This window comes from Canis lupus, chromosome 28, assembly GCF_011100685.1.
Source record: "Canis lupus familiaris isolate Mischka breed German Shepherd chromosome 28, alternate assembly UU_Cfam_GSD_1.0, whole genome shotgun sequence".
In the NCBI taxonomy this organism is placed as follows: Eukaryota; Metazoa; Chordata; class Mammalia; order Carnivora; family Canidae; genus Canis; species Canis lupus.
This window is the reverse complement of record NC_049249.1, coordinates 1,628,884-1,640,890: the sequence shown is the minus strand read 5'-3', so window position 1 is coordinate 1,640,890 and position 12,007 is coordinate 1,628,884. Positions and strand designations below refer to the sequence as shown.

Genomic DNA, 12,007 nt, shown 5'->3' with positions numbered 1-12,007 from the left:
TCCTAAGGCCGGAAGCCCCACCCCACCTGCCGGGCCCTGAGGATCTCGGGCTTGGGAGACAGATGCCCTGATTCCACCACTCAGCACCTCTAGTTCAAAAATCCCCAGCTCATGGGCTATACTGAAGACTCAGAGCAACAGGGCCCAGGATAAGGCCAGCATCATGGGGTACCTCCATACACCAGAGCTGCTAATATCTGCTTCGGTTGGTCCCAATCTGTGCTGCACGTGGGCTGCACATATGAAGGTACTTTAAAAATACAGATTCTTTGGCCTCATTCCTATCCCACTGGAAAATCCCTGGAAACCCAGAATCTTTATTTTAAGGGGCTCTCTAGATGATCCTGATGTTGTCAGCCAGCCCCAGTCACATCCACCTCAACCCACCTGGGCTTAGCCTCATGTTGCACCTGGCACAGGAAGCCCTCCTAAGCTATGACAGGTTGGGCTATGAGGTCCCCAAATTCCCTCAGGACTCCTGGAGTGGAGACGCTCCTTTGGTTTTATCCTGTCTGCTCTTGTCCTAACAATTCTGTTTGTTCTGGTGTCCCCAACAAGACCACGGTCTTCTGGGGAGCAGTGATGGTCCTGCCAGGTCTCTGAGCCCTTGGATCCCCCGGAGGCTATTCTGTGTTGGCTGTGGGTGTTTAGGCTGCAGGTAGAGATGACAATACACTCACTTATCCTGCACCATAGTCTCAGAGAGCTCTGTGTTAAAAGTGCTGTGTCAGGAGCTCTAGGGGGCATGGGGACCCTGGGTACAGACGGGGAGCACAGGCTTTATGGCAGACAGCTGGCTCCAGTTCTGTGAGCTCCACCCTCTCACTGTCACAGCAGAAGGTTAGGCTGAGGAGCCTGTGGGTGACGAGGGAGCTGTTTTGGTTGAGGAGCAGAGTGAAGGATCAGAGACAGTCCCTCTAAAAAGAAAGGGTTGATAAAATCAATTGCCCCACTGGTTGTCAGTTGACCCTGTGAGAATTCAGATTTTGTGTGAGCTCAGGTGCCTTGGTCCAGACCTCTACCAGGACAATAGGAGCTCAGCTTGGTCGAAGCCTCCTGCTGGACAGTACTTGCCTGGGCCCAGTGCCCAGGAAGGAAGGTGGAGACCTTGGGACTTCAGCTTTCCATGGTGTTAACTGTGATACTGTTGTGGGCTAGTCAGAACCCTACCCCAGCCCCTACAACCACACCCAGAACCAGGAGAGTACCTCCCTAGAGGCTGAGGATTTGGAAGCATTGTTTGCAATGATGACCACCATCCCTGGGTCTCTGGCTAGCACTCCCATGCTTGCTGCTCCAGTGTCCCCTGCATGGGCTCATCCCTCACTCCTCACCTTTTCCCCTTCTCGAACCTTTCATGACATCTGAGTAGTGATGGAGGGTCCCCTTGTAGTGTTAATCTCTTCAGCGAGTATTCTGTTCACCCTCTGCCTCAACAGGAGGGAGGCCCTCCCTGAGGGACACACTTCCCTGTGCCCTCTCCAGGAGAATATTTTCCTTCACACTCATGCCCCCAAGGGCCAGGTGGGGTAGATGGTATTTTTCCCTGTCCCTGATCCTACATGGCTCCTCCCTGTTTTCCCTTTGGAGCTCCAGGTATTAGACTTCTACCTTCCCACCCCCATCATCATTGTCCCCCTTGTCTCTACATTCCCCTGATTTCCTCACAGCTCCCCATCATGCCAATCTGGATTCCTGGTTCACCTCCTTCTTCTCCATCACCAATCCAGCCATCATTCCTGCAGCCGGAATGTCTGTGTGGGGGACCCAGCCCACACTCGCCCTCTTCTCTCAGCCCCTTGATCTCCCACCTTTGACTGTCTAACCTTAGCCTCCACTCCCACAGTCACACCTGGGATCTCATCACTACCAAGAACTGACCTCCTCTGAAGTGTCAGATTCAAGCATCCCATACTCTGACCACACTTCCAACCTTCTGATTCACACACTGTTGTCCCTCCTCTGTAACATGTCTCATCTCATTGACTCCTCAAAACCATTGACATCACTACCTCTTCCCCCTATCTATCATCCACCTCCATCTTTCATTTCCCTCCAGTCATGGGCTGAGTTGTGTCCTCTCAAAGTCCCCAAGTTGAAGTCCTAACTCCCCAGTATCTCAGAATAGGACTGTATTTGGAGGTGAGATCTTTATTGAGGTAATTAAGGTAAAATGAGGGAGGCCCTAATCCAACATAACTGGTGACCTTGTGAGAAGAAATTGGGACAGAGATATGCACAGATGGGAGACCACGGGAAACACGGGGAGAAGACAGTCATCTACAAGCCAGGGAGAGAGGCCTCAGAAGAAACCAACCATGTCCACACCTTGATCTCAGACTTTTAGCCTTCAGAATGGTGAGAAAATAAATTTCTGCTGTTTAAGCCACTCAGTCTGTGGTACTTTGATATGGTGGACCAAGCAGACTACTACACTTCCTTACTCATTTCAGACTCTAACTTTATAACCATTCCCTTGCCATACTTACACCTCTTTCCCTCGGTTATTTTCTCTAACCAAGGCTGAACCTAGTGACCCATTTTTCTTTGCCTGAACCTGAGAAGATGTACATTGTGAGGCAAAAAATTGCAAAACAAAGCAAATTGATTTCTAAAATGTATGACCCCTAAGCCCTTAAATAAGAGCTCAGCAGAATCCTTAAATCTCATCAAGTTTTCCAAGAGACCATTTCATTGTTCTCTTTTGTCTTGAGAATCCTACCCCCACCTCTCTCCACCCAGGGCCATGGCTCTGCTGATCTGAGACCCAGAAGCCATCAGTCAGGAACCTCCTCACATTCCCACTACCACAGCCATAGGCCCATGGACTGCAGGCCCAGGTTTCAGTTTCCCCTGTACCAAGCAAAGGCTTCTTATTCTCTGGGTTCCATTTCTTTTTGCCTTTGCAAGAATCTCATGCCTCCATTCCTCTCCTTTGTCCTCATTAATGATTTCTCTTACTGGAGTACTTCCAATATAGTTGTCTACATACAACTATGCACTTGTCTCTCCTACTAAAGATGCTTTTCTTGACCCTCATCTTCTCACAGCAACTGCCCCATTTTTCTACTATTTTAATACCAAAATATCTGAAAACAGTCATCCATGCTTAACTGATTCTACTCATTGACAGTTTCATCAATTTCTTCCTGCTGTTGGATCATACTTACTAGCATACAACCATTCATTCTTCCTACTCCCCAGTATGATCTCAGTGAAGGTCAGCAATTACTTGGGGTTGCCAAGCTCTGTGTCTCATCTCTGTCCAGCTCTTCCCTAAGCTCCCAGTAACATTCCAAGTGGTTGGCTGCTTCCTCTTTCCCTTTGGATCTTCATGACTCATCTGGTTTGCTCTTGACTTCATGGGCTGCTCTTTCTCAATCCCCTTTGCATCTTTCTCTACCTGACCTCCAAGGACCCATTCTGCTATTTCTAGATGATCTCACGCAGGTCCATGACTAAATATCACTTATGTGCTGATAGCTCTCAAATTTATGTCTCCGCACTGACCTCTCTCTTGAGCTCCAGACACATAGATCTAATTTGACATCTCCACTTAGATGACTCAAGGCATCTCAAACCTGACATACTTAGAAAGGGCTTCATTCTGTAGCCACTTTGCCAACCTGGTTCCCATCACAGTGAATGGTACCACCATCTACTAGGTTGCTTAAATTAAAAATCTAGGAATCTTCCTCACTTCTCTTTTCCTCCTTGTACTTCTACTTAGCGGTATATCTGGACCCCACCCATGTCTTTTCATCTTTACTATCAAACTTAGTCCAAGCTGCCATCTATACTGAAATCCTTTCCTAAATTGTTTCCCCTCCATGAGTAGGGGAGGCTCTGGGGAGGAGGGCTCTGTGAAGGACTGGTTTCCTGCTGTGCAGATGACACAGATTAATCAGATCTCTGAAGGAGAGGCGTGTGGGCCCTTCCTCTCTGTCACGCTTCCTTCAGAAACAGCACTTCCATTCAGAAAGCCAGATCAAGTGCCATTAACAAATTAATTCCGATTAGCACAACCCAAGCACTTAAACCTCAAGGCAATCCCTGTCAGTCCTACAGGGAGATAGCTTGGCTGGCTAATAAAGTGGAAACTGTATTGGAAGCAGAGGCGATTGTTTGATGCCTGTCTCTGTCCCTGGAGGGGAGAACAGTGGGATTTGATTACACCATGATCTCCTGAGGGAATTAACTCACTTTCTAATGGTAAGTTATTAATTTTCCAACTTGGTAGTTGGGTCTGTGAGAACAGGGTCAGCTCTCATTCCCCCTTGTGGCCCCTGCAGCCCTTGATTTAGGACTGAGCATTCTGTAAGTGCCCCATGATTGAATAAAGAAATAATTAACTGGTAGGTAGGCAAGAAGCCTGGGACCTACTATCATTAGTAACCATTCGTTCTTCTATTTAACAAATATAACTGGGGCCCCACTGTGTTTGGCAAAGTAGATTAAAAAGTTAATCCAAACAAATAAGGCCCCTGTTCTCCTAGAATTTAGAGACTAGGGAAGGGAGGCAGATAATCAGCACGCATAATAAACAAATGAGAAGCTAAATTCAGAGTGACAAATTCAATCATTGTAAGAAAGCAGGACAAGGTGACAGTGTGTTGAGTGGGGGATGCTCTAGGGGACCTGAGGCAGTGACACCTGAGCTGAGCACTGGATGGTGCAAGGAGCTAGTTACCTTTGATGAAATAATTTTCTAAGGAGAGGGATCAGAAAATGCAAGTGCCTATTGCCAGAGAACCAGACTCTACCACCTTTTTATTCTTTCCATACATCCAGCATGGCCATCTTTGTCTGCTGGTTGCTCTCCTTGCAGAACCAGGCAGGGCAGGCACGTCCTTGGGGCCAATTAGCTTTGCTCATAGACCGTCTGCCTACCTGGATGCTACCCCTCCTTCCTGCCCCTCTCACTCATGTCTCAGAGCTTTGCATAATTCCCACTTTTTCAAATGAAACCTTTCAAAAGCCTCCCAAGTAGGAGGGCTCCCTCCTCTTGATGAAGTCCTGGAACACTTATTGGTACTTGCTATCTTATTGCTTTACATGGGTAGATGCTGCATTACTGTGTACTTGAATCTGATTCCCATGCCTTTCCTTTCACTGTCCAGGGAGCTGCTCAGGGGCAGTGGCTTCATCCTCTCTGCCTCTTATATTTTCCAGGCCTAGCCCAGGTCCTCAGGAAGTCTGAATGGACACTTGGTCAAATGAGAGCCCAAGGTGCAGATGGAGGTCCACCTCTGGAGGAACATGGAAGCCTCACCTTTATCCTGGAATCTCTAATGTAGACAAGAAAGGAAAGCATTCCATCCAATTCCTGGGAATAGAACTGGCTTTGGAATTGAAAATTAGTTTCCAGAAGGATGATTTAAAAGATTTAAGACTATTATCAGCTTTCTTATGAGAATGCTTAGAAACTTTCATAAGAGCAGCAGCCATCCAGAAGGATAGGTCAGTTTGAAGATGAAAAGTTTGAGGACTGAGAAATCACGTGAAGAAGGCAGTGAGCCACCCTCCCAGATCTGGGCTCTATCCCATATCTCCATGTGACAGCTCTCCCAGTGACTCGGACCCCTAAAACGAGTACCATCCCTGCCCACCAGTAAAGCACAACTGCTTAATTGTAGCCAGCCTTCCTCCAGCTCAAAATCTTTCCTCCCTCAATATTCCCAGACATCCCAAGATTCCAGTGCTAGTCAGTCTCACCCGGAAGCTCTCACCAGTCTCACCCAGGAAGCTAGAATATTTCCCAATGAAATATGAGGGTACAAAATGTGCCGTCAGCTTCCAGGATCCTCAGCTGACTTGTTGTCAGGTCCTGAGTTGGAGGGAGGCCTGAGCGCCCCATGCTATGGCAAATGGGGATGAGGCATGGTGCCCGACTGTAGAGGAAGGAAAGCCAATGGGCATGATGATGAGATGAGCGTGGAGACGTGCTGGGCACTGCTGCTAACCTTTCACGAGGACCGTCCTGGCCTCAGCCCACTCGCTCCTCCCTTCTGACGTCAGCAGGCCGATTGGAGGCAAGCGTTCATCCTCGTTGGAAGCCATTTTGACTATCTTTCTCAACTGAGTGAACAGATCCCCCTCACTGAGACGGCGGAAATTAATGACAACATCCAAGACAAAGAACTGTGGGGGAAACAGGTCAAACACGTCACTCATAGCAGCTGGCCCAAGGTGAAGGGCCTTCACTGAGCCTTCACCTGTGAGCACAGGTGGGGGATACTCAGGCCCCGGATCTTAAGGTATGTGATGGTTCTGAACAGTCACAAGTTGGGGACCTACCCAATGCTGTTGACTGTGCTGGACTCCAGGCTTCCCCAAATCAAAGAAGGCCAGATTAAACTTAGCTAAAATAAAACTTTCTTCTGTGGTTCTCACTTCATGTAAAACTATTATGTTTGTGGGGAATTAAGTATAAATTGCTACAACTACTATTGGAGGGCAATGTCTGTCCAGCTAAATTGTGCATACCTTATGATTCAGCAGCAACTACTCTTATAAATACATACTTTAACCTAAGGCTTGAAGAAACATATACTCTCGTGCCCAGAAGACATGTGAAGGAGTGTGCATTTAGGCTGTATTTGCAATAGCAAAACAGTAGAGAGAGACCAAATATTTTTCAGCAGAGGAACAGCTAAGTTAGATGTAGTGTATTCATCTAGTGCACATCCACTCAGCAATAAATAGGAATAAACTAGTTCTAGATACAGCTACAGGGATAGACATCAAACACAATGGTGAGTGGAGAAAAAAAGCAAGTTAGCAAATAATATGCAGAGGAAGATTAAAATGGAAAACATGCAAAATGCTCTATCCTTATGTGTGCGCATATACATGTGTGCATGTGTGTGTTCCAAATGAGGCCTGTGAGCTGTCTGTCATTCAGGAGCTTTGAAGCTAAGGTCTTGGGCTTCGTGAAAAGTCTTATCCCTAGCCCCAAGTCAAGATCCCTTTTCTGCCAGTTGATATGAGTGCCTGGTCTCATGCCCTGAGCAGCAGATACATGGCCTGGTCCAGAGCAGGAGCCCTGAGAGTATTTCTGGAATGGATGAATAGTACAGCATGCAGGACCTGGGAAATTCTGAGTTTGACTTTTTAATGAAGATGGAGAAAAGTTCTTATTTGTGGCCAAACTGCATCAGGGAGGCTTCTGGTGGGAATAGCCAACCTAGGATGGCAGACTTTCACTGAGCTTCTATCTTAGACTGAAAGTGCCAGGTGAACCCAAGAAGAAAACATGGTAGCACAAATAGCAGGGGAATCTCTAGAGTAGGTGTCAAACTTGGGTTTTAGAAGAAAAAAAAAAGAAACAAAAACAACATCAAACAAAAAAACCCCACTAAAACCCAAAGCCAAACCAAACCAAAACAAAAACAAAAACCAAAACAAAACAAAACAAAGAACCCCCAAAACAGCTTCTTGTCAGATGAAATAATTAGGTGGAAGCTCAATATAGAGAATCTATAGTCTGATGAGTGCTGCTAAGGGGTCAGGAACCTACATGCTTAGCCTGTCTCCTGGGTCCTCACGGGCCCTTGTGGGCTCCTGGAAGCCAGTGTGAAGACCTGAGCTGCAGGAGGCAGGGTATGAGCAGGCGGTACTGGCCAGGCCTATAAGGCCTTCTCAGCCTTGGACAGGCCACTCAACTTGTTTGAGGCCTCATTTCCTCTTCTGTCAGATGGGGATTCCAAGCACCTCTGCAGGTCACTACTGAATCAGGAGGGATGAGTAAGTGCTGAGCCTAGCACCTGGACATGGAGGTCTGGACAGTCAGTCCGTAAAGGTGTCCATCTTCTGTGTGTGGTCTCCAGGAAGGCCGCCACCTGGGTTATTCATGAGGAGTTGCTGAGGCCACGCTGGGTCTCATTAAAAGCCCACCATCCATTCAGACCAGCTGACCTGGCTGGTCAGGGCCAAAATGGGAGCCCACTGAAGTCATTCTCAATCGATGACTCTCCTTGTACTCATGGGAGATAAATGGGACTGACCAGGAGTTGAGAGAACCTACTCTATCCTAACTCACTGAGTGCCTCCAAGGGGAGGCTGAGCATCCCTGGTGAAACAGGAACTGATATGTATTCATGCATCCTCCCCAGGGCGGAGAGGCTGCAGCAGAGAGGGCCAGGCCACTTACCTGGTTACAGCAGGCCACGATGATGTGCTCTGGCTCGGGCATGACACTGCTCTTCTGGGCCACCAGTGTGTCCTGGGTGTGGCCGGGGAGCCGGTAGGAGGAAAAAAGCCCGTAGTATTGCTTCATACAAAGTGGCTGCCCTGACAGCTGGCCCTTAGCACAGTCAGGAGGGATGGAGTGGCTGGAGAGCAGCGAGGGAAGCAGGGGATCAGAATTGGGTCTACTTGACTTGATTAGGCAAAGCAGGGCACAAACACCAGAACTGCATTAGGATGGCAGTCAAAGAGCCACTTTCTGAAGTGGTGGAGTCCTGTGTTTCCACAGCCCATGGAGGGGTCCTCAGGGTTTTCTCAAGCCTCTGGGAGTCTCCTCATCACTGCCTCGGGCACTACATGTACAGAACTTTCATATTTTCCCTCATGACTTCACTCGTGCTGATCTTTGCTTGGCATGCCTTCACCCCACCCCTGTGCTCAACGAACGTGTTCAGAAAACTACTTTTTCAGGAGCCTACTCTTCCATCATCTCTTCTAGAAGCCTTCTCTGAGTTCAAGGTAGAAAGTTCTTTCTTCTGAGGTCTCAGCATCTCTTGTGTTCTTTACTCGCTCCCTTCCCTTCTGATCTGCCACTTCCTCCTCTCTCTTCTCCTTCTTTCTCCCTCTAGCTCTCTCCCCTTCCTCCCTCCCTGCTCCTTCTCCTTCTCCCTCTGTCTCTCCACTCTCTCTCCTTCCCTCCCTCTCAGGCAACACATTTTATTGAGCACTCCTCTGTGCCAGGCACATTTATTTCTATGATCTGGGGTTATAGTGGCAAACAAAACATGAGTGATGGGACACAGATCCTGGGATGTGTAAGTGGGGCGTAGACAACAAGCAGCAAGCTGATAAATGAGAGGGTTTCAGGTAGTGAGACAGGGTGACAAGGACCAGGTGGGAACTGAGCCCTGAGGATAAGAGGCAGCCCTGAGATTAGCTGGGGCAGAGTGAGGGTATGGTGTCCCTGGCCCTGCTGCTCAAAGTGCAGATGCCGCTCAGAACTCTAAGAAGCAGAAGCAGTTCTCAGAAACTTTTATAGCAAGTTAACTGAGGAATTCTATGTGTGTTAAATCTAAAATAAAAACAAAATATGTGGTTGTGTATTCTATGCCTTTGTACCATTTTACTGTGAATTCATTTTTGTAGTGTTTTACATTTCATAAAGTTAAAAAATACATTGGTCCTTCACCACAGATCATCTGAGGAACACCTGTCCAAGCTGGAGAGGAATCCAGAGAGGTTGAAGCCTGGTACATAGGCTCAGCGTGGGGAGATCATTCCCCTCAATTGGCAACTAGCAAGGATGAATCCACCATCACCTCACTCCCATGACTCCTTCTCTGCCTTCTCATGCATCCCCTAAATTCCTGAGGCACATAGCATTTTAAAGAGATCAAGGAAGGACAGTGATCACCCTAGGAAAAGGAACCATTAATGTTCAGTCATGTTAGCTGGGGTTAACATTATCCTGATGCTGGAGGAGTTGGGATGGGGAAGGGGTGAGGAGTCTACCTGCCCTGTGACAGGACCCGGGAATCCAGGGCTGGAAAAAGACAAGGTCTTTGCCTTCTGGGAGCTCTGTGGCTAGTGTGGCAGGGAGACAGATGACTCAACAGGCTGTGCCAAATTCGGGCACTACCCTTCCCAGGCTGGCCCCAACCTACCTGTCCAGCATCGTCTTGTAGTGGAGCACACCAGAGATCAGGCTGGCTGCAAACCTGCAGAGAGAGATCAGGGCTCAGGCTCCTTCCCTCTCTCCCACTCTCCTCTCCTTCTACTCCACATCCCTCTCTCAAGCTCAACCATCCCTCCCCGACCCTGCTGCAGGCATGCTGCCAGTCTTTCACAAGCCTTGGATTAAAATGGTCTTGTGGAGATAACTAGGAGGAGGGGGCCCTGGAGGGTAAATGGGGAGGAGGAGAAGAGTTAGGAGAGGAAGCTGGGAGAGGCCACAGAGCAGGCAGGAGAAGGCTGGATGGTCAGGGTTGGGGGTTGTCCCTAGGAAAGGCCTGTGCTGGGGCTGAGCTAGACCGGGAACCCAGGTTTGGGGAAATCCAGCCTCCTAGGAAAAGTCAATAATTTGGTCCCCTTAGTGCTAATGAAAATGAAAGTGGGTGCTAGGGGAAAGAAAAGTCACCACAGGACTGTGCCATAGGACTGTGTCATCTTAACTGTCCATGGATGATGACCCTGACCCCTTGGATGCAGCTTGACAATTGTTTTCAGAAGCTGTTCATCCATCTATCTGCACACTTCCTTTTGCCCACGGGAGGTCCAGGCTGCAGGCTGTCTGACCAGCAGCTGGGTTGGGCTAGTCCCCATGAGGAAGGAGGGGATGAGGGTTTTCCTGGCACAGCTGAGTCCTGCTCATAGGCCAATGTAGGCCCCTCCTCTTTTGTTTGTTTTTGTTTTTCTTTTCTTCTCTGAGCTGTCCCTGTGCTGTGCCATTGGGTTTGGATCTGCGAGACCACTGTAGGAAGACCCTTCCTCCCTGCCACATCCCTGTGTATATGTTCATCGCCCCTCCTGCTCCCCCGCAGCCCCCCAGTCAACATCAGTGGGCCCAGAGGCCATTCCAGTGGCTCAGTGAGCCCTGAAATTGCAGCAGATGGCAGAGGCTCTGGTGGCGGCAGCTGGCAGGAAAGAACCATTTCCACCCCCTTGGAGCCTCTGTTGAGAGCTGTGGGCTGGTGGGGGCACAGCAGAGGTCGTCTCAGACAGCCTGGGGCAGTGCATCCAAGGGACAAGTCCGAGCCTCAAGTATTGGTGGGGTCAGAGGATACACACCTCCTTCCAGAGCCTCAGCCAGGTGGAGAATGCCATGGGAACACCTGGGAGCCCATGACCTCCTCTAGTGCCCACCCCACCCCAAATAAATATGTTCTGAGGAAGACTGGGTGTTTGTCACTCACATAGCAACCTCATCTAACCTATTTCCTGGACCACAGCCTGGACAGCCTCTGTCTCAGGGGCATTTGGCCTTAGAAAGCTCAGCCAAGGCACAAGCCTCGATCTTTTCTTCCTGGTGCTGGGGCTAGGCCCCAGGCAGACTCTCAAGCTGTGAACCTAGGAGCATGGTGGCCTCACCTTAGCTGGTCACTTGTATCTTGGAAGTGCTGCCGGGCAAAGATCACTGCTGGGCTGGAGTTTACAGGCAGGGCCAGGCGGTTATTGAGATACATGTCATTCAGCCAGTATTCAGACACCTGTTGGGGAGAATGAGAGGGGTGCCATTACTCCCAGCGGTCATACACACCCCTCTGAACAAGATCACTTTGCCTGTGAAGAGTGCCAGTCCCATCCTGGCAGCCCCACGAGACAACTGGGACACTTTGTTGGATCATACACCTCATTCATTCGCTCTACAAACACACACTGTGCCCCAGGTATGTGCTAGGGGAACTGTGTGCTCTCTGGTCCACCATGACTGACCTTCATCTTTGCCCCATGCCATTTCTCTCTTCCATCCTAGTTTCCTATTCTGGGTGTTTGGTACTTCATCCCTGTCCCCTGCCCATCCTACGTGTGCTCTATTCCTGCTTTGCCCTCTTCTTTGCTTCCCTGAGCTAATCCCCATCTTCTGCTGTCCCATCTCTGTCCCCCGTCTGTCTCCATCTCTGTCCCTTGTCTTACCTTGTTGCCCCATTTCTATCTCTTACGCTCTCCTATCCATTCCCCCATCCCTGACCCCCATTGTCTTCCACCTCTATACCCTGTCTCTCTCCATCACTTCAACTCTATTCCCATCTGTCCCTTCTTGGTCCCCATCCTGTCTGTCCCTCATTTTTGCCCCTTGCAATACCCTTGTTTCTCTTCTCTT

General features: G+C 49.0%; 1 protein-coding gene across 1 annotated transcript in view; it reads right to left on the bottom strand.

Moving 5' to 3' along the window:
- Nucleotides 1-12,007, bottom strand: part of CHAT (choline O-acetyltransferase) — a 52,771-nt gene that overhangs the window by 34,227 nt on the left and 6,537 nt on the right. Inside the window, 4 exon segments of the mRNA XM_038579224.1 lie at nucleotides 5,964-6,141; nucleotides 8,153-8,333; nucleotides 9,852-9,905; nucleotides 11,275-11,393. Coding sequence (XP_038435152.1) covers nucleotides 5,964-6,141; nucleotides 8,153-8,333; nucleotides 9,852-9,905; nucleotides 11,275-11,393 — 532 coding nt within the window.